The 23,008-nt window shown below is 36.7% G+C and overlaps 2 protein-coding genes across 3 annotated transcripts; both read left to right on the plus strand.

Annotated features, from left to right (window-relative positions):
* Window positions 1–1,278: 1,278 nt before the first annotated feature.
* LOC103998805 (glutamate receptor 3.1) lies at window positions 1,279–11,398 on the plus strand. 2 transcript variants are annotated; one of them, XM_009420389.3, is made up of 7 exons: window positions 1,279–1,752; window positions 2,337–2,625; window positions 2,719–4,067; window positions 4,182–4,459; window positions 4,999–5,030; window positions 5,111–5,517; window positions 10,709–11,398. In XM_009420389.3, exons 2-7 carry the CDS (start codon window positions 2,367–2,369, stop codon window positions 11,138–11,140), a joined length of 2,757 nt encoding a protein of 918 aa, XP_009418664.2. In that variant the 5' UTR covers window positions 1,279–1,752; window positions 2,337–2,366; the 3' UTR covers window positions 11,141–11,398. The 2 variants fall into 2 exon arrangements, with proteins under 2 accessions (XP_009418664.2, XP_065025397.1); XM_065169325.1 differs by having other exon boundaries at window positions 1,283–1,752; window positions 2,316–2,625.
* An 894-nt stretch (window positions 11,399–12,292) lies between these two features.
* On the plus strand, window positions 12,293–22,536 carry LOC103998987 (MLO-like protein 9). The gene is made up of 15 exons (XM_009420613.3): window positions 12,293–12,437; window positions 13,174–13,231; window positions 14,631–14,860; window positions 15,926–16,042; window positions 16,160–16,220; window positions 16,948–17,036; window positions 17,331–17,405; window positions 17,482–17,570; window positions 18,827–18,876; window positions 18,983–19,023; window positions 19,100–19,273; window positions 20,593–20,628; window positions 20,736–20,803; window positions 21,283–21,343; window positions 22,007–22,536. Exons 1-15 carry the CDS (start codon window positions 12,306–12,308, stop codon window positions 22,418–22,420), a joined length of 1,695 nt encoding a protein of 564 aa, XP_009418888.2. The 5' UTR covers window positions 12,293–12,305; the 3' UTR covers window positions 22,421–22,536.
* The last annotated feature ends 472 nt before the right edge of the window (window positions 22,537–23,008 follow it).

The raw sequence follows: 23,008 nt of genomic DNA on the forward strand, positions 1-23,008 counted from the left end.
AATATATTCAGATAGAATGAATGAGTAAAAAGTTCTTTAGAATTTATAGGAAGGGATGTAAAAAAGATTTGGAAACTGGATTTGGGTTAACTAAAAAAATAGTCTTATTTTTATTTAATTATTTAATTTTTTTACCTAATAGATGAACTGGAATAATGAATTCTTGATTGTTGTTTGTCGGATTGATTCGACTTTGAAAACTATAAAAGAAATAAAAAGAAAAAAATATTGCACAACAAAGCCAGCTGATGAAACTGTGGCCTACAGATGGTAGACTTCTCTGAGCTCAGATATTAACCAGTTGTCTCAAATTGGACATCATCTCATTAATCTGGTCATCAAAAGGCAACCCCCAGGAGTCTTGATGATGTACTGATTGCTTCTTTTTCTTCATGTTTTTGGTTGCTTTCTCCTACCCCAGCCAACTCTATTCACACCTTTTGTGTGTCCAGAGTTTGAGTGAAGAATGAGACAAGTCTCACATAGACATGAGCAAAAAGAGTGAGGCTCACAGGGAAAGAAATCTAACATAGTTATTCTGGTTTTTATTTCTTAATTTGTATTTTATAGAATGCCAATTTTACAAGGTCAGAAAATTTCTTATTTATTTATTTATTTATTATCAACTTAAATATATAGAAGACATAATATTAGAATTATTGAAAAGAATAGAAAGTAAAAGCCAAATTAAAATAACAAAGACCTTTCTTTATTATCTCAGCAGAAAGTACAGAGAAACAGGAATCTGTGGTGGAGACAGCATCAGATGCCCATCTAAATGCATCAGAAGAGTTGGCAGTGCCTTTCGAGAGACATTTGCACGTGATTCTTATCCTTTTATCTCATATTTTAAACATGGACAAGTCGGTCTCCGTCATCTTCGAATTGACGCTGTAGCGCCAATCCAAGGCGAGGACGATGCAGTGATAGGAGTGTCGAGTAAGGTTCTACCTGGATGGACATGGGTAGGCACCTTTTACTTTTTGTTCTCTGGATTGTTTGTCGCCAGTGGGCATTATTGTCTTCTCACTGCTGACACAATCTTGGAAGCAACGAGAATGGTCAATTTATGATGACAGGGACAAATGCCATTCTTTTGTGCTTTCTGGTGTCATGCTACTAAGCTAGGAGTAGTAGAATCGTCGGCATCAGCCAAACAAATCCAGCCATTTTCCTCAAGCAGCACATTTCAAGAAGTACCATTCGATCATGGTAATTGATTGCTGGGTTGCAAGAGCTTGTGTGGTTCTTCTTCATCTGAGTTCATGAGCTTGTGTGTAAAGAAGTGAGAAGGACGCCACATGACCGCGAAGTCCGACACAGAGAGAGAACCTCTTTGGGAGTACTGATACCAGCAGGCGGAGAGCTAAAGGTGGCATCCCAAAAGAAATGCTGCTCCTTCAGGATCTGATTCCTTTCTTCTTCTGATCCTTCTTCTTTGAAGGAACTTTCTTCTTCCGATCTGTTATCTCGGTAAGAACGGTGTCCGCGGCTCCTCATGAGTTACTGCATCCAACAGGAAGCTGCCAAGTGTGCAACCTAAGAGTGGGCTCAGCATATGCTGGTCTGTCTTCCATGGAACCTCAAAGTGCCCCAATTCCGCGTGCCGCAGAGGTGCGCCTCTCCACTTCCAATTCATGTAACATGGCACATTTTTCCTCCTTATAGTTCGGGCATTCAGCGATGCCGGAGTGCCGAGCCGAAAGGAAGCTATTTGGAGCCTAGAGCTTTTCCAATTCACAAGCATAACCGGTGAGCAATGCTGTTTTACTTCTGTTCTACCTTTTCTTCGCCTGCCTTAGGTTTATTGTAGTGTTAGGATAGTCTCTCTCAGTTATGTGAGGATGTCTTCCATCCACGAATGACTGTTTCTGTGAAGTGGTTTCGGTTTCCTGATTGAGCTTAAAAACCCTATCCATGAGATTTTATCATGCTGGTGTTAATTTGAATTTTTATGATGGATATTTCTTTGCCGATTGAAAATTTTCTCTTTGTTTTGTATCTCACAAATATGATGGGTTTATCTGTCTCACCAGTCTCAAGATTGTTCTTTGCCCCCATTATCTTGTAGAAACTTGACTAGGTTGTATTACAGCATAATATGTTCTGTTGAAGCAATCTTCTTGGAGATGATTGGATTTGTTTTCCTGTAACTTCCTGACTTATGTATTCTTTGGGATTTATCTATCTTCGACTCCCTGTGCTGCTCCTTTCGATGGATTTGATTTAGTAGTACGCAGGCCGTCTACTGGGGTATTTGTCTGGCAGAAGGTTCTTGAATGTTGAGTTGTTCTTGGTTATTATTGCTTTCTCAGAGAAGTTGTGGTGTGTTCCAGCTCTGTGAAGCATTGAGTCATTGCATCACCATGATGCTGGCTCTGCTTCTGCTCTTCTTTTGCCTTATCTCAAGCACCAGTGGAGCGACTCGGAACGCCTCTTCGAGGCCCACTGTCGTGCACGTTGGAGCGATTTTCACATTCGACTCGACAATTGGAAGAGTTGCAAAGGTGGCGATTGATGCCGCGGAGGACGATGTCAACTCTGACCCGTCTGTTCTTCGGGGCACAAGGCTGGAGATCATAATGAGAGATACCAACTGCAGTGGGTTCTTGGGCATGATGGAAGGTGATCGGCCTTTTCTATCTACTTTTTGTTCGTGATTTCTTGAGTTGTGAGATAGTGTAATTATACTGGTTGTGCATTCCATTCGTGTCTCAGCTTTGCAGTTTATGGAGACTGATACTGTTGCGATAGTTGGGCCGCAGTGTACAACCATCGCTCATGTCATTTCTCATGTTTCCAATGAGCTCCATGTCCCTTTGCTGTCATTTTCTGCAACAGACCCCACTCTGAATGCGCTCGAGTATCCCTATTTTGTTCGGACCACGCAAAGTGATCTGTTTCAAATGACCGCTATAGCTGAAATAGTAGACTACTATCAGTGGAGCCAGGTGATTGCTGTCTATGTTGACGATGACCATGGTAGAAATGGTGTGGCTGCCTTAGGTGATAAACTGGCAGAGAGGCGTTGCAAGATATCATATAAAGCTCAAGTTTCACCTGGAGCCACGAGGAGTGACGTCACAGATTTACTAGTCAAGGTTGCCTTGATGGAGTCTCGTGTTATTGTTCTACATTCAAATCAAGAATATGGTCCGATGATTCTTTCCATAGCACATTATCTTGAAATGATGACCAATGGGTATGTTTGGATCACTACAGATTGGCTTTCATCTCTGCTAGATTCGAGAGGTCCCCTTGCTTCCAGTACAATGGAGACAATGCAAGGAGTTCTTACACTTCGTCAGCACACAGCTGATTCAAAGAAGAAGAGAGATTTCATTTCTAGGTGGAGAAACTTGATCAGAAAGGAGAATATTGGAGACTTCCGACTTAACTCATATGGCTTATATGCTTATGACACTGTGTGGATGTTGGCTAAAGCACTAGATGCCTTCTTTGATGACGGTGGAATAATTTCATTTTCTGATGATAAAAGCTTGCATGATGCACAGGGAGGGACTCTTCACCTTGAGGCGATGAGTATCTTTGATGGAGGACAACTTCTGCTGGATAAAGTCCGAAAGTCAAAATTTTCAGGTATAACCGGACTGCTTAGATTTGATTCTGATGGGAATCTTGTTCATCCTGCATTTGATATCATAAATGTAATCGGAACTGGGTCGAGAACTGTTGGTTTTTGGTCCAATTATTCTGGGTTGTCGATTGTGTCCCCTGATACCCTTTATTCAAAGCCGCTTAATGTTTCCCCTGGGAGTGATCGGCTCTACAGTGTCATCTGGCCTGGAGAAACAACAACAAAACCTCGAGGATGGGTCTTTCCTAATAATGGTAAGGAGCTTAAAATCGGTGTCCCTGACAGAGTCAGCTATAAGGAATTTGTCTCAAAATCACCAACTACAGGCACTGTGAAGGGTTACTGCATTGATGTGTTTACTGCTGCTGTCAACTTACTGCCCTATGCTGTTCCTTTTAAGCTGATACCATTTGGTAATGGTCATGCTAATCCTAGCTACACTGAACTTGCAAATATGGTTGCTACAGGGGTAAGTCTAATAGAAAAATATCTTCTATAAAACCAGAATTTTGTAGACAAATATCCACAAGGAATTCATTGACAGTGTTGATTTTACTAATTCTTATAATTTTCCTCTTTCTAGGCATTTGATGCTGCTGTCGGTGACATTGCCATTGTCACTAATCGAACAAAGATAGTTGATTTCACACAGCCATATATCGAGTCCGGGCTTGTTATAGTAGCCCCCATTAGAAAACACAAGTCAAATGCTTGGGCATTTCTGCAGCCTTTTACTCTGGAGATGTGGTGTGTCACAGGCCTTTCCTTTCTTGTCGTAGGAGCTGCTGTATGGATCCTTGAGCACCGTATCAATGATGAATTTCGTGGTCCACCACGACAACAAATAGTTACAGTTTTTTGGTAAGTTATAAGCTTTATGAAAATATGTCTCACAAATGGAACATGACAAGCAAATGAACTTTTGCAGAAGCCCCACTTTTCTATCGATGGTGAAAAGAGCCTACACTTTAAAAATTGTCAAAATTCGATTTAATTTCTGAATGAAAGTGATTCCTATGTTAATTAATTATCATCAACCATTTAAATTTGGCTTATCTACACAAAACATTCTTGCTTTCCTTGTTAGACTAGAGGAGATATTGAACAATACATTGCCAGAAATCACATCTAGACAAATCCTACAATTTTGCAACCACTATACGACAAAATATCTAGGTCAGTGTAGATAATCTTATGGTCTTACCTTCTTTCTATTGTGTATCAATATTTGGCACAAGAAATTGTAGAGTAGCTTTGCAAGCCAAACCATTTTATGAGTTTAGATATGCTATATCAGTAACAGACTTTTTTTGAGCCATATTTAGAATGATGTTTTTGCTGAACTACTTTGTTTTATATTTTTCCTCTTTCCTTTCTAATCTGTTATTGGTCCATTGCAGGTTCAGCTTTTCAACTTTGTTTTTTGCACATAGTGAGTACGATTGTTCTCTTAGATACCTCTTCCAGCCCAAGATAGACAATCATAAAACTTTTGTCTTTTCTTTCTCTCAGGAGAGAATACTGTGAGCACTCTAGGACGTGTGGTGCTGATAATATGGCTTTTCGTGGTTCTGATTATCCAGTCTAGCTACACTGCAAGTTTGACATCAATTCTTACTGTGCAACAACTCTCATCTCCTATAAAAGGAATTGACAGCTTAATAGCTAGTGATGAACTTATTGGATTTCAAGTAGGTTCATTTGCTGAAAACTATATGGTTGAGGAGCTCAGCATTCCAAGATCCAGACTTAAAGCTCTTGGATCACCAGAAGAGTATGCTGAAGCTCTTGAACTGGGGCCTGAGAATGGGGGTGTTGCTGCCATTGTAGACGAGCGTGCCTATGTTGAGCTCTTCCTGTCAACTAATTGCAAATTTGCAATTGTTGGGTCGGAATTTACCAAAAGTGGCTGGGGTTTCGTGAGTATCTTCAAAAGCTATTTTGACATTTTAAAATTTTATCGTTGTTTGTTATTCATGATTTCTTGTTCTGTAAATATGAGCAAAGAAATTATTCCTTCTTGATATCAATATGCTTCTGCATGTCCTTTATCAATTATCATAAGGATGTTTGATTAATCAACTTAGATTATCTTGTTAGGAAGATTGAATATGAGTATTGGAAAGTAAAATTGATATAGAGCTTGTATGTATAAAGAAGTCTTCTCGAGCTAAATTTGATGGATGACACTTACGGTTAAAATTTAAAAGTGTTATATCATGAAATATATTTTTATCTAGGATATATGCAATTCAAAACTTGAGAGGTGTCTTCATAACTCCAGAAGTTTGTGTGCTGTTAATGAACATATAAGTGGCTATGCTAACTTATATTTGCTAAATCTTGGAAGTTTTAAAAATATTACCTCTTTATGTTGTGGCCAAAATGTGTATATTTGTATTTTTTGTCAAATAATGGAAGTACTTCAGAATTCTTGCTATTACAACTAAATATTTGTTTTAGGTGAAGGTTTTTGTAAGGATAATAGGTTGTTGATAGCAAATTTGTTGCAGGAAGAATGTAGGCAGTCTTATTTTGAGTTCAAGTTTTACTCACATCTAGGTTAGTGTCAAATTGTACTTTTTGGGAATGAAAATTTGTTGTTATCTTTAGTTAGTGTCAAATTAGTGTCGAATTCAAAGCTAATTTTTTGTTAAATTAGTGTCAAATTCGTTTTAGTCACATCTAGGTTAGTGTCAATTGTCAAATTCAAAACTAAATTTGTTGCAAATGAGACTTTATTAACTGATAACATATAGATGTTCCAAGTCAACTTTAGAAAATTCTACTGAATCATCAATGGATCAAGTGACCAACTCAAAAAGGAAAGATTCTCTAGGACTCCGGTATAGTGTTGAATGTAAATGTTTATTGGTTCAATACTAGTTTTAGTAATCAGACTGGTACAGTACTAGCATGTCACACAGTAGACTGATGCGTATCAGTTTGTATCATTGAATAACATAATAAAAATATAAAAATGAGACTATGTATGGCATTGGGTTATGTTTTGATATTAGTACTTGGTCGGACTGGTGAATACTAGTCCGATCAATATTTGAAACCTTGAGGGTTGCTTGATGCAGAACCATCTAACTTTATAAAGGATTTAAAAAGAAAACATTTATTCTAGACAAAGAAATCAATAAAAGGTCACAAGTTAGTTGGCTTAGAAATTTTACGAGTTGTGTTGAAAATTTGAAAGTCCCTTGGCCTTTCTAGGGACTCTTTTTGTATTAAGTGTACTTATTTACTATTTAGGTATCATAGAAGTTACATTTTGGATTTCTAAAAGGCATACTAACTCCCTAAGAGATTACTCTTGGGAATCATTACCTTTATTGATTATACTAAGGCTCCGTTCAAACAAATCTTAGGTTTACCCATAGGGCAACTATTCATAATCATGCTCTAACAATTCCTGATGACTAAGCTTTTAACCTCAATGATGAATTCCTAAAACCTACTACAAATCAACAAACTCGAGTAATAAACCAATAAGTTCGATTTGTTGATAATCTAGGGTAAATGGCTAGAAGTGTCAAAGTGGATATGCAAGACTTTGATGGTATGTTTGACCCAAATGTGTTTGTTGACCGGTTAAATAGCATGAAAGACTACTTTGAGTGGTATGGAATGATTGATGCCGAACGTATACGATTTATAAAAATGAAACTGGTAGGATCCGCTAGGAAATATTGATAATATATCTAACATAGTCTTAAACCCTGTTAAGAGCCTCCCATCAGAAAGTCATAAAATAAAAACTTAAGGAAAAATATTTATTGACCTACTTTCGAAGCTAATTCATTGAATAATTGTTAAGCCTTAAACAATTAAATTTTAGTGTGGCAGAGTATTTGGCTCAATTTGAGGAACTTTTACTTAGGTGTAAAATAGAAAAAGACAAAATCATCAGTTTTCAAAGATTTGTTAATGGGTTGATGTTTGACATCCAACAGGAAGTCTCCCTTAGTTTCCTTGACACCATGGAGGAGCTTCCCAACGAGCCCTTGAGATTGAGAAGTACATCAAACTTTATCCAATTCGTCTAGCATCTTCTCAGTTTCTCGACAATAAAACTATATTTCAATCTACCCCAAGTAGTGGCTCTATCAAGCTAAAAATCTCCACTACTAGCCCTGGCTTAACCATGAATCGTCCAACTCGTTCAACTGCTGATTCTTAAACTAGTTCATCTTCAATCCAGTGTCATTGTTGCCATAGTAGAGGTCACATTGCCTCCTATTGTCCTCAACGTACCCTTACCTTAAAACAAGAACCCGAGGATCAAATCAAGGAAGCAAACCAAGTAGTTGAATCCGAAGCCTACTCAAGTGATAAAAACGAACTAAAAATTGAAGATGCCCATGTTAATGTTGTCAGTATTATTTTCTTTACTGCTAGTGATTCCGATGAATGAAAGAGGACAAGTATCTTCAATACTTAGGTAGGAAGTAGGAAAAAAACTTGCAAATTGGCTATTGATGGGGGTAGCACTATGAACAGTCTTAAAATCTATTATCAAGAGACTAAATCTTAAGATACAGTCACATCCGACCCCATTCAAAATATCTTGGGTTGACAAAACCATTCTATATGTGACCGAGAGATGTTGGTACCAATTAAAATGAGCGATTATTAGGGTGAGATTTACCATGATGTCCTACCAATAGATGTTGCCCTTATTCTTTTAGGTTGGCGTTGGTTGTATGACCTTGATGTTACCAATCATGAGAGAGAAAACATATATGCCTATCGATACAAAGGCAAAAACATTATCCTGCAACCAACAAAACCATTAGAAAAAAATAAAATAGGAACTCTCAAATCTCTTCCACAAGTCCCAACCTCCAAGGGACTCCACTTACTGGATCCTAAATCTTTTGAAATAGAGAACCTATACAACAAATTTTGTGTGGCTATCATTGTTAAAGAAATTCCTAGCCCTTGCACTTGACCTAACTCCCGAGCTTAAATCCTTATTAGATGAATTTTCTGATGTTATACTCTCAGAATTACCTAGTGAGTTGCCACCCTCATGGGAAATCCAACATGTCATTGACCTTACACCACTTCCACTTCACTATCACGCCTTAGAACTAGCCCACTCCTTCACTTAACATATTCATGATTTGCATGTTAAAATTTGACATAAAATTACCGTTGGTAATGGAACTTACAAACTTGCTACTAGTGTACATTATAGACGCCTAGAGTTTCAAGTTGGCGATTATTTTGGTTTACGTTCGCCCTGAGAGATTTCCTAAAAACTCATTCAAAAAGTTGCATGTGTGAGCCATTGGTCCTTTCCCCATTATCTAAAAACTGGGATCTAATACATATATGCTCGATTTGCCTTCCGACTTAATTATTAATCCAGTTTTCAATGTGGAGGATTTAACTCCATATCATGGTACTTTTGAGCCTCCTCTGTTTATCGATGCTCTTGCATGTGACAATTCCCCCAAAGCACCGATTCTCCCACAACATAAGGAAGACGTAGAGGCCATTCTTGATGATCGCCTTATTATGTTTGCTACTAGCATTACTTAACACTGTCTTGTCAAGTGACGTGATTGTCCAACTTCCGATGCCACTTGAATTACTTTAGAGGAATTTTGTGACTTTGCACCAGACTTATTAGACCAGTACCTTGCAAATCGCTCTTTGAGGTCGAGTTATTTTCCATCGGGAAAGAATGATGGATAACCATCTATTACAAAGGATTTAAAAAAAAATATATTTTAGGCAAAGAAATCAACAAAAAAGTCATTAATTAGTTGGCTTAGAAATTCTAAGAGTTGTGTTGAAAATTGAGTTTTTTGGTCTTTCTATGGACTCCTTTGATATTAAGTGCACTTATTTTTTCTTTAGATATCATAGAAATCACATTTTGGATTTTTAAAAGGCATGTTAATTCCCTTGGAGATTACTCTTAGGAATGATTGCCTTTATTGATTATACTAAGACTCCTAAACACCTAATATATAGTGGAGCTTGTCAATGGATGACTTCAGATTTGAATGAAAAAGAATTGCATCATCTCTCTTCTAGTCTCTTTCTTTCCTCTCTAATCTCTAATCTGACTCCTCTCTTTCTTTCCTCTCTAATATCTAATCTCATTCCTCTTTCTCTCCTCTTTAATCTCTAATCTCACTTCTCTTTTACTCTCTCTCTCTCTATTTCTCTACCTTGTTCTACATCATTGCTACTCCAAGAGATATGTGATGGCTGAGAGACTTGGCATCCTACTTCCAAGAGACCTGGTGGGTTAATCCAAGGCGAAGACTGAGAGACTTGGCATCCTACTTTGGCTAATTTGATACAGGAACAGGAACAGTGCATGAGATCAATAGAAAAGTACACTTAGGCTTCAGTGAGAGGATTGAGTGGTAATGTGTAAGGTAAAGTAGATAAAGAGCCGTGATGATCTAAGTTCATTTAACCAGCATGTGCAGAGTTCATAGTTTTCACTCTCTGTATGTGGTGGTTATTTATTCAGATATTTGAATTTCTAAAGTAGAAACTTCTGTCATTGTAAATGTGCTTTATAAACTGCAGTTTTTGATTGACTTGTCTGTGTTTACATACATTGTGCTGAATTATTTTTTTGAAAATGTTGTCTCCTGATCTAGAGTTGCACAAACACACTTCTACACAGCTGCTGATCCCTTGCATGTTACCATAAGATTCATAAACCATCAACTCACTGATCAGGCTTATGATAGATAAGCTAGCTCTATTTAGTGGTATGCAACTATGCATTGATATGTTTTTTAAGGAAACATCAAAGAAAAGGACAACTAAATGTGATGAATAATAATCTGTTCTAAAAGCCGGCTGCAGTGATGATGCTTAAAAAACAAGGAGCAAAGTGCATTGTGTTGATCATATTGATGATTGTCCATTCTAGATTGTCCTACTAAGCCACCAAGGTAACATAAATCTGTTGTCTATTTAACCAAATTTTCTCTTAATATTTTGATGTTACAGTTAGTTTCACTATGTCATGTCCAAAGTATAATAAGCAGCTAGTTCTTTTTTTCATGCATGCAACTTTAGCATCGACCACTTTGTTTCTTGACAAACCAACCATTTCCAATTTAGGTCTTTCCGAGGGACTCTCCTTTAGCTGTTGACGTGTCAACTGCAATACTGACTTTATCTGAGAATGGAGATCTCCAGAGGATCCATGACAAATGGTTCACAAGGGCTGCTTGCATCTCTGAAACGGATGAAATCGACTCAGAACGGCTTCATCTTAGCAGCTTCTGGGGCTTGTTTCTCATATGTGGAATGTCGTGCTTCTTGGCTCTCCTCATATACTTCATCGTCATGATACGCCAATTTGTCCAGCTTCCTCCACCAGATGACCAAGACCCTTCCAGCGACCAGCAAACGTCTCGATCCGGTCGCAGGCTTCAGAAGTTCCTCTCCTTTGTTGATGACAAGGTAGAAGATGCCAAGAACAGATCCAAGAGAGGACAGATGGAGAAGCCAACCAACAATGTCAATGCTGACATTGAAAGTTATGATTGATTTATGCTTACTACTCTGCAAGCTGAGAGTTTCAAAATACTATTACCATACAAGTGTTGCTTACAGTATCATACTTGTAACTATGCAGATCACATTTCCCCTTGATGAAGTTTTGCCTATGAAATATCCAGTGTCCCATTACCTTCCTTCCCATAGAAGATGATGATAGGTCTAATGTAACATTGACATGAGGATGCATGAGCTCTCAAGTGCAGACCTTCTATTCAATTGTCAATATCAGCTGCAATTTTTGCTTCAGATGTTTGCTCTTTATTGCATTTAATCCAATATGTTAGTTTCATATATGATTACTCAATTTAAAGTTTTTCTTTCCTCCTGAAATAAATTGGAATCAAGATTCATAATTTCATGTACCAATGTTGTATTGGTAAGGGCTCATATAGATACATGTTATTTTTATTATATTACAAATAAAAATATAGTTTTTTTTTTAATTTCTAGCAAGGAAATTGCTTAGTACAGATCTCAGTGATGATAAGAATAGATATAGTTGATCTCAGATAATTGAGATATTATGATTTATTACCAATGATGTACTATTTTTGAACAATTATGTGGCAATCATTATAATCATCTTATGATGATCTTTGGGAAATGAAATAGACTTACTTTGTTGAAATAATTGGTACTAGGAATCAAAACTTATATATGAATTTATCATCCTACTAATTTTCTAAAATTAATAATTATTCAAGCATTTGGATTACACCCAAATTGGATTTGTTTAAGCTGACAAATAAGAAAGGAATAGGTAACAGAGTAAATACCGGGGCGGTTTGTTGGGACCCACCGGCATTCTCATCTTACGTGGAAACTCCGCTCTGTGGGGCCCACGAGGATTATTGCAGTCAGTAGTGCTCTTAACCGAGCGGTCATCAAATTGACCAATCAACAATAAGGTAGAGGAGACGGGTGGCCGCAGTACGGTATTAATTTTGTTACTTGCCTTTTACCGTTGCTAGATCTTGTGGTTCCCACCATCTCTTCTTCGGGCAATTCCCCCTTCTGCCTCTCCCTCATCCCCCCCCCTCTCTCTCTCTCTCTCTCTCTCTCTCTCTCTCTCTGTTTTCCCGTTAATTCATTTTCATTGTCTTCTTGATCCTTGGAGAAAGGTCAGAGTTTTGTATCGTGTAGGAGATTGGCAATGGCCGAAGGCGGTAGCGGTGGACACTCGAGAGAGCTAGACGAGACGCCGACGTGGGCGGTGGCCTCCGTCTGTGCCGTCATCATCTTGATCTCCATTTTGTTGGAGAAGGGCCTGCACCACCTCGGAGAGGTAACCCGATCCAGCTTCGTACCCTTTTCTTTGAAGTGCGTGTTTATTTTCTGCCTTTTCTTTTTCTAATATTAACATATTGTTTTTTAGGACCTAAATCATAAAAAAGATGTTATCTTCAATTAATTTTGTTTCATAATCTATCGCATTTATCTTGAGCTTTCCCGTTTGGGGTTTCCATTGTTCTAATTTTGTCTTATATAAGGCCATTTCGGAACGAGTTTATAGATTATTTTTGTAACTAATTCATGTTCATTTCTCTTTTCTATCTATTTAATTTTTTTTAGATGGAAGATTATATGCACAAATCAAAGATATTTCCTTTACCCACAATTTTTGGTCCTATTCTTGTTGTGCATTTATTTATATGACGAATTGTTTGCAAAGAAAAACTACACAAATTTCATGTAATTGTGTTTGTTGAATTGAGAGGTAAGGATAAAAAAGATACTGTCTTCTCTCATATTGTGATAACATAGTGTCTTTTGCATTGTTTTTCTGATGTTTAGACCTGCCTACTGCCATTTTCTATGCTAGGTTTATTCTGTATATTAGTGTCTCCCTAAGTGAATTTACTACTTGAATGCTCCATCATCATATATTTTTAGAGCTTAAGTGGAGAACAGCATGGTTTATATCATCATTTAGCACTAGCATAAACCAATGTAGTGAAGTTTTATCTACTTCAGTTCAGCATGCCTGTGAAGTTTGCTTTTGACATCATCTTTGTTGACAGTGGTTTGCAGAGAGGCACAGGAAGGCCATGTTCGAAGCTCTTGAGAAGATTAAAGCTGGTAAGAACCTAGTTTCATTCTCTTCCTAATTATATGAACCTAAAACTGAAAAATAGAGTGCAAAAGATCCAGTCTAATCTTCACTTCATAGTTTTCCTTTGGAAGAAACTCATCTACACTTACTAAAATAAATACTATTAACCGCTAATTTTAGAATCTTCTGTCTTCTTTGCTGAAGCTGCATCTAACCAGAAGTTAGACCGAAATAAATTAAGCTCTGTGAGACAAAATATACTGAGGTTTACTGTTTAAAGTCCCTTATTTATCATTTCTCTTTTCTTTCCACAATCAGATGGAAGCTACGTACAGCAGATCCGTATTAATTATCTCCTCTGCTTGAATGTTTCCTCTGTCCAATATCTCCATTAAGGTTCGACAGAAACAGGCCTTTCTCTACTTCTGCAGTTTGTTCACCAAAGGAGAATAAAGGGGTGGATGATAGCAGTTTTTTTTAGCACTAGTGCTGCACAAGTCATCCCTGTTCCGTTTTCTCTTCGCTGAATCACCTCTAGTCAATATCTTATTATTTATTGATGACCAACCAAAAGTTCTTAGTTCTGAAGTGGAACTTGACCAGTTACGAAGCATACAACTTGGTCACCATTGTCCAAATTCTAGGATGCTGTACATAGATAAAAAAAAGTATGTACCAAAGCAATCCTATCTCCATATGCATATATGTTTTATAGTTCTCTTATCCACATTTACATCCTGAATCAGATTCAAAAGCTCATATAAATCTTCATTTGTAGCTGCATTAGTACTCATAACAAAAGTAGGTATCTTTAGTTCTAAGCTAAGGATCCCGTTTCGGTGGTTTCATCCATATTGGGCTGTGCATACCAGTTCGAGACAAAGTTGCCCGGGCTATAAGGACTTGAGTCCAGACTAGTTGAAGTTTGGTTGGGCCATGATACGTTAAAATGACGATATAAAAAATTTGTATCATCTGCTAGTGTAGCTTTCTAAACCCTTTTTCAAGCATTGTTCCACATAAGTCATCTGGACAGCTAATTTCAACTATTGGTTCAGTCTATCAATCACTAGAACAGGCAAAATATGAGATTAATTATTGTCTACTTATCAGTCCTTTATACACTGATTTCTCTGCAGTTAGTTTCAGTGAAAGAACACTGGCTTTGGAAAAGAAATTCCAAAACTTAATATAACTTATATTTCGTAACAAACAGAACCAATTATAACAGTAACTAGAAAAGCCCAATTTGCATAAACATAATATTTTTGGAAAGATTTGCCTTTTGTGAAAGATTCATATCTTTTAATCTCCTTGTGACTTGACATCCCTGTCAAAGTAATGTATGAATGTTATGTTGCAATTAGAAAGGACTGTAGATTTGATATTGAAGTAACCACCATTGACTCGTGGTGGATTTTGCAGAGTTGATGATTCTTGGGTTTATATCCTTACTGCTGACATTTGGACAGAACTATATTGTCCAAATCTGCATACCTGAGGAAGCTGCAGATACCATGTTGCCATGTCTGAAGGAGGTGGAAACTGAAGAGGGTGAAACTCACCGTAGGAGGCTTTTATGGGGCACGCCAGACGGAATCAGTTTAAAGCATAGAATGTTAGTAGAGTCTTCAGGAAATCCTCATTGTTTCAAAGTAAGTAAATTTTGTGATTTGGGCCTACAATTTGAAGCATATTTGGTTTTTCATTATGAGTCCAGAGTGCTTTCATTGCTCATAGGATGATTTTGTTGTCCGAATAGCATGAATCTGAGGATGTTAGTTGATAATCAACATGGTAAATAAGGCCTTTTCTGAAAGGAATAGTACATCTGACATATAAGCACCTAATTATTGGTCCCAGAACCATATCCATTTCAATATAGGGAGAGCCTTGGTATTGTAGTGTGCTTTGGTATCATGGAAAGCCTTGAAATCAACCATTAGTATGGTGGGGATGTGCTTTCAACTCTATTTATAGGTAGCCCTTTCTCCTTCAGCATGTCTAATACTAAGTCCATTCTGATTTGACGTATGAGCACTTAATTATTGCTCTCAGAACCATATCCATTTCAATAGAGAGCCTTGGTATTGTGCTTTCAACTCTATTTATAGGTAGCCCTTTCTCTTTCACCATGCTTAAAACTAAATCCATTCCGATTTCATTTGTCATGATCCAATCTAATGAGATAACTGATCTATTAATTTGATAGACTTGAACCATTGGCCCAAGATGCTTACGCTCAAACTAGAAATATTAGATCTATTTTAGTCATATAAACCAACTAAAATATTCTTTCACTTTCAATTTGGAACTAATAGTATTACAATCCATTTTAATGCCGATTTCAGTTTATAGTTTATAGTTTATACCATCATCAGACATCAAAGCTGGATGTCATGGTAGTTGATGTGGGGCTAATGGTAGGAACTAGGAAGAATGTAAAAGTCATGAAGATAACAGAATTTTTAGGTATCTTTAACAGGATTTGATCATTCTGTACTTAAATGTTGTTGTTAACCTACCAACTGGAAGAGTTGCAGCATGCAAATTTATCAACATTTCCTGATTTGTCAAAATTTTTCTAGCGGCTTTGTACTTCAGTTGCTTACATGTGATCTAAAATTCTTTAGAACTAGACCTTGTTTCACTTATTATTCCCTTTTTCAACATAGTTAATTTTTATAGTACTTTCTGGATTCACTATTCTTTCTGAGCAGGGGAAGGTACCACTGATTTCATTACATGGCCTACATCAGTTGCACATATTCATATTTTTCTTGGCCATCTTTCATGTTTTCTATAGTGCTCTTACAATGGCTTTTGGAAGAGCAAAGGTGAGTAGTTACTTGAATTTCTACTGATTCTTGTCTTTGTAATCTTCAAATAATTTCCTGCATCAGTAAAAGGAAGTATATTGAACTTATTTTTCTCAAAGAATTTATTTCATGCAGATTCATGGGTGGAAGGAGTGGGAAAAGGAGACTTTATCTTTAGATTATGAATTCTCAAATGGTATTTAAAATTCAAATTATTTTTTCTGTGCAATAGACTTACAATTCAGTTTTTTGGAAATTTATTATCAGTTAATTGCTAAATGTAAAAATAGAAAGCTCAATACGAAAATATATCAGTTCATTTTTATTTTCTTATTTTTTGTACAATGATACTGGATGGTACAAGTCAATATACCAATTTATATACTAGTACCATACTGGTCCAGTATGTTAATAAAATCAGCTTTAAAACAATATATAAATTCTTGATCTAGTTGATGATGTATCACTAAAAATGGTTGACTATTTTTTTTGCACCTCTGATGCAAGATTCAACACATGTATTTCCATGATTAGCAGTGATCTCTAAATTCTCTGAGCAGTACTGCTTGACATGCTTGTTTATGCTCAAAACACAAATATAGATCATATCAGCAACAAAATAGTAAAATGTCCCATTGTAGAGGCAGATTTCTTTGTGTTGAACATTTTGTTTTCCTTTCTTATTGGTGTATTTGTTCCATCCAAGTTGAGATAATCACACAGTGTTCAAACATGAGACTTGTCTGTAGCCAGGTTTCATGTATCTGTCAAATTAGTTGACTAGGTGAGATTTGTATTTTGACAGTTCTGGTGGGGCATGGTTTTTATTCTTTTAAACACGGCAATTCTACCTTCTTCACCAACTGCTCTTTCCATTTATTCATTTAAATAAAAATGAGTTTTGTTGCATTCAAATGGTACAGATCCCTCAAGATTTAGGTTTTCACATGAGACATCTTTTGTGAGACAACATACAAGTTTCTGGAACAGAATCCCAATCTCATTCTACATGGTAAGATAATCTTACAGATGGGTTTGTTAAATTCACTTTTTAGCTTGTTATTAAACTTGCTTGATAATTTACACGTGTAACCACATTCTAACATAAAACAATGTGTTCAACCTGTTTAATCTCAAGATAACACAACTTGCTCAATGATTTCAAACTTCTATTAGTTTGATTGAACTTGCAAATATGCTAAAATTTTCTATTTATTTGTTTTCCTACTGAAAATGTCATGTATTTATTAAGTGTGTTATCTTTGTTATGGAGATGGTGCTCCTTCTGATAATGCTGCTTTTGCAGGTTAGCTTTTTTCGTCAATTTTTTATCTCTGTTGGAAAAGCTGATTATTTGGCCATGCGACATGGCTTCATCACTGTGAGTTTTCATGGTAGAAGCATCAACTTTCAAATTTAATTCTTGTTTATTTCATTGTTTATGTCAATTTCTACAGGTTCATCTAGCTCCTGGTAGTAAATTTGATTTCCAAAAATACATTGAAAGGTCACTGGAGGATGACTTTAAGGTTGTTGTGGGGATCAGGTATGTAATAAATCACGAAGCATCTCTAAATCATATGCCTATTGTCAACTTATTAAACTGGCTCATTATTGTGTTTTGCGGTTTTGATGCAATGAATTAAGTTTTGGCATGAATCACAATCAGTCTGCCGGTCCTCCTCCCCCACCTCCTCTTCTCCTCCTTACCCTTGCTAAGAGTCAGTATGTCAGTCTATGCAGGTGTCATACATGTTCAGTTGCTAACTGATATTGACATCAGATCAAAATTTTAGGCATTCCTTGATGACTTCCACCAACTATTCTAAGATGTCATAGGGACTCTTTTTTGAATTTCTTAGCTCAAGCATTACTTGCATTATCACAAGTCAATCAGTATGGAATATTTTCTTTTCTGAGTGAAAACTGCTAATAAATCATAAGCACAATGGTAGCCCTCAAGGTATTCTGCTTTGATTGAATATTTGATTTATCACATGGTCTTACTATGAAGGAAACTAAGTATAGGACTTCTGTATTTGATATGATATAGGCAATGAAAATTATGAAATAAACATAATGAGAATAATATTTGTCCATTAACATGCATAATGCTACATGTTCTGCTGCTGTTGAAAGCTAGATCCACATGAGGTGTGTGATGAATAGAAAAAGGAAATTCCAGCGAATAAGATGGTAATTGGACTTGTCATTGGGATTGTAAGTGACCACAAGTCACTGGTACTTTTTTATTTTTCTGCTGTAATCACTATTACATATTTGTAGGTCTTCTTTCTTTGGAATTATCACTTTATACCACTTATAACTTACAGATACATGTGTGTATCAGATTCCTAAGACAAGGTATATGTTGTCTGTTCCTACATAACAACTCCATATCTTTTCTGACCTTGGTTCTAGACACCCAGATTTCTGACATTATCACACCTACTAATAAATCACTTTGGCAACCATTAATTATGTTTGTTAACACTTGATGTAAATAAAGAACATCAACTACGTGAGATATCTAGAAATACCATCTTGATGAAGCCACTCACAGTTCAAACTCAACAGAAACCAGCTTTTCAATGAATATGATGCTATTTTGTTGCAGATAATGAAACTTTGTTGTTTTTAGCATGCACTTTTCTTGAAATTTGTACAATTATGTACTGTTATGGACTAATCAACAATGTGCTTAATTGTACAAATGCACCTCTTACTGTTCTCATTTCAATTCTTAATTTTGCTCATTCTAGCCTGGAAACTTTTGATTCATTTCGTTTTGTGGTTGATCAGTCCTATCTTATGGGCTTCAGCAGTGCTTTTCTTGCTAGTTAATGTGGAAGGTTCGTTATTCCGAAACACCTATTAATCTGTTCCATATTGTTTTTGGGTTATCTTCGGATGACCAGTTACATTGCCATAATTGACAGTAACTTCTTCTGCTTCCAGGAGGGCTTTTATTATTCTGGATATCCGTCATTCCTCTTATTGTAAGCTACATATAGCACAACGGTGCTATACTGGTCATTTTCTCTGTTCAGCCTGATGAAACAATTACTTTTGCAGACAATCTTGGCTGTTGGAACGAAGTTGCAAGCTATCATCACTCGGATGGCTCTCGAGATCAAAGAGAGACATGCAGTGATCCAGGGAATTCCTCTTGTACAGCTTAGCGACCATCATTTCTGGTTCGGTCGTCCTCAATTCATTCTGTTTCTCATCCATTTTACATTGTTTCAGGTACATTTTCCTTTTATATCTATGAATAGTGATCAATAGATGCAAAAGAATCCATTCTTGGTTGATCTTTCAAATTATGTTTCTGTTCATGATAGTTCTTAAAATATGCTTGTATATATATATACACATACATACAACAGTTATGATCTGACGTAACACCTGTATATATCCATAAAATTATGGAATTTAGTCCTGAACACCTTATACTATCATATACTGATGGTAATCTCAATAAAATATATATTTCTTATATGAAAACTTTAAAGAACTGTAGTGATTGCACCAACAAAATTAAAGTGGTCTGGATATATAGGATATAGCCTTTGGTGATTGCTGGTGGAAACCACGCTATCCCCTCTTCATCTTTGCTCCTCAGTCTCTTGCTTTCTCTTGTTCCATTTCCTATAACCCATAATTAGCAACTGGCCACTTATTCTTATCATCCCTCTTCACAAATTCTTTTGCTTTCATTTTGATGGTCATTAGCGACAATTACCAACATTAATTTCACCCCTCTAAATATTTTGTTGTCATACCATTTTTCCCGAGATAATTACCAATATTTTAACTCAAAAAATCTTAGACGATGGTAGTTACCAATAACATCAAATTTTCCTGTATATTTTCCCCTTTATCTCTAGGTCATAGTGAGCCAATACCAAGGTTCGTCGCATCATGATATATCGCTTGGTATGGGTGGTACATATTAATCTGTTAGTATATCCTACCATATCATGTGTTGGTAGATCGATGCATACCATACCGATGGTCAGTTGATACATCAGTATGAACCAGTCAGGCAAACCATGCCCAACACCTTCAAATTGATTATTTATAATTATAGTTAAAGAGTCATTTGACTCGTGGCTTAAACTAATCCAAATATTTTAATCATGATTTACTTGATATGATTTTATTTGACAAATCTTGAGTTCGTAGTACAGGTATGAATTTCCTAATTTTTGTAGGGTTATAGGGAAGATTTCAAAGGGAAATACAATTTAAGTCCCTCTACAAAAATTCAACAATTTAGTTCATAGGTACATACAAATGCTTATATCCATTTTTTTCAAAATTTAAAATTGGAACTCTGCCAGATTGATTAGATCTTGTTCAATATCATAGACCAACTTTATAGAACTTGGTTTCTGGGCTTCACCATCAACACTATAATTCTTGCATGCTCTGTTTTTTTTTTTTTTTTTTTTTTTTTTTTTTCCTTTTTTCCTTTTTCATTGATGGGCATACTGCTACCCTATGGATGTGATTATATTAGTGTATTGCAAATTATCTGAAATGATCTTTTATATTTCTTGCAGAATGCTTTTCAACTGATATATCTTATATGGATATGGGTTAGGCCTTCTCTCTCTCTCTCTCTCTCCACTTCTTTTTTTTTTTTTGTATTGCCTCATGATTCTGTACTTATCTCTTTTCAAATCTGTTTTTCTTTTTTTTTTAGTATGAGTTTGGCTTGCACTCTTGCTTCCAAGATAATTCTAAGCTCATGATTGCCAGAATCTGCTTAGGGTGAGTTTTGTTGCATTTTTCTATTTCTAAGGTCGAATGCTGGCTAGAATTCAGTATTTGATTTTGTTGTATTGCAATTTCAGAAGATTATACAGAAGTCATGTTTGTCTAATGCAAAATGCTTGTGTTATTATTACATCACTATCAATCACAACAGTAGATCTCTGTCTGCTAGTATAAAATATCAACATGCACATTGCCCTAGCTTATCTACTTTCTTTCCAGCTTTATCTAAGTTCATTTTCCATCAACTGTAGTCATCCAGATGAAAACCTGTGAAACTAATTACTTTTGGCATTTGGCCTCGAAAGCAAGCTGCTATATAATCTCATATATACGAACTGCTATCAACTTAAGACCAAGGAAGATTTAGATGTCCTGTAAATGATTGGATGATTCTATATGATGATGATGCTAGAGCTGGATCAAATTCAGGAGATTTGTGGGCTTATATTTGTTTCCTGTTGGCGTTTTTGCAGGGTTGCAGTCCAAGTTTTGTGTAGCTACATTACACTTCCCCTATATGCACTTGTATCTCAGGCAAGTTTTCCTCACCTTGTTTTCATTTCAGGCTTCCAGGTAGGTTGTAGATGCATAGTTATCATGTGCCAAGACTGAACCTAATTTAAGAATATAGTAATCAATACATTTTCGGAGGAAAATTAATATTACACTCAATATATTTTTGTTAATCATATTGTAGGAATCCCGATTTAGTCCACATCCGAAGTAGACCAAGACCTGACAGTTTGATTTAGTATACTATTATCAAATTTAACTCAGGTAGTTTAAATTTAACGAAATTAATAGATCAGTTATCTCATTAGCTCTCGTCGTGATAATCGATATCAGAATTGATCTAGTATTTTCTTAATCGGTATCAAAACTGATCTAGCATTTTTTTTTAGTGTGAATTTTGCATAAAACTGTCTGTATCTTCTCTATAGTTTCAATCAGGATCTGTTGTATCGTATCGTATCGACGTTTCGACCCGGGCTCGGTACCGGTACGGTACGGTGTACCGAGCACTGTAGCACTGTTACAGTACTGCTATAGTGCAGACCGGTATGGAGCGGTCCGCGTACCGCTGACCTGTCAGACCGGTATGTACCGCCCATACCGGGTGGTACGATTCGGTTTGGTTGGTTTCAATCATTCATGATTGATCAATGATCTATGTTTTGTTCTCTTCACTTGCGTCAGATGGGTTCGCACATGAAGAGGTCCATCTTCGACGAACAAACATCCAAAGCACTCAAGAAATGGCACCAGGCTGTGAAGAAGAAGAACCCAAAGGGCTCTGGAAACTCCCCATCCCGGTCTCCAAACACCAGTCCCAAGGGAAGCCCCAAGGCAACCACAGTGCACCCAATTCCTCACTTCAAGGCCACCGGCATATCGCCATCGCCTTCTCGGCGGCGGCACCTCTCCGACCAAGGCTTACAGTATGCTACTCCTGAGGTGCTATCGGCACCAGCGGTCACTGCCACCCCCAACCCAACCTTTGCAGCTTCCACTGACCTGCTCACTGGATCAGCTGAACAAAAGAAGCCACAGGCGGTAGGAGACAGCAAAGAGAACGAGGAGTACTCGTTCATAAACCTCTCAGAGCCGTGACTGCAAACCCAATAAAAATCACTTGCAGGTTGCAGGCTTTGCATTCATAGAATGATGAGCAGTTTTTGTTCCCTTTGTATTGTGTGTTTAGGCGATTAAGTGAATCATTCATTACATGGAAGAATGATGAGGATCTCTGTGTTTAGGTGATACGAGAAGTGATGCATTCCAAAGTAGATCACACTTCTCGAATTTGTTGCATTGAGAGATTATACTATTAAATCAGAGCTTAATAAGTAGTTGGGACATTACGACTTGTTATGTTGTTATATTGAGAGATTATGCTGTCAAAATATATGAGCGTAATTCTGTTCATGAATGGGCTGACTGAGTTGTTTTTTTTAGGACTTAGTTGCAATTACAAGTACCAAACATGCAGTACATAATCCATCTATTAGTACCTCTCACCTCATATGGATGTAGGTTGGAGGACATTATTGAGAAGTTGAGAGCAAAGTTGATGGTCAACATGGTCAAATAAAGCACCAAATTAGATCCAATGCTTGTTAAGTCATTTGATCATCCAACAAGCAAGTGCACTAATAGGTTTTTTCCATTTGATTTAATCCCATCACTTGTATCTAAATG

Source organism: Musa acuminata, chromosome BXJ3-9 (assembly GCF_036884655.1).
Source record: "Musa acuminata AAA Group cultivar baxijiao chromosome BXJ3-9, Cavendish_Baxijiao_AAA, whole genome shotgun sequence".
In the NCBI taxonomy this organism is placed as follows: domain Eukaryota; kingdom Viridiplantae; phylum Streptophyta; class Magnoliopsida; order Zingiberales; family Musaceae; genus Musa; species Musa acuminata.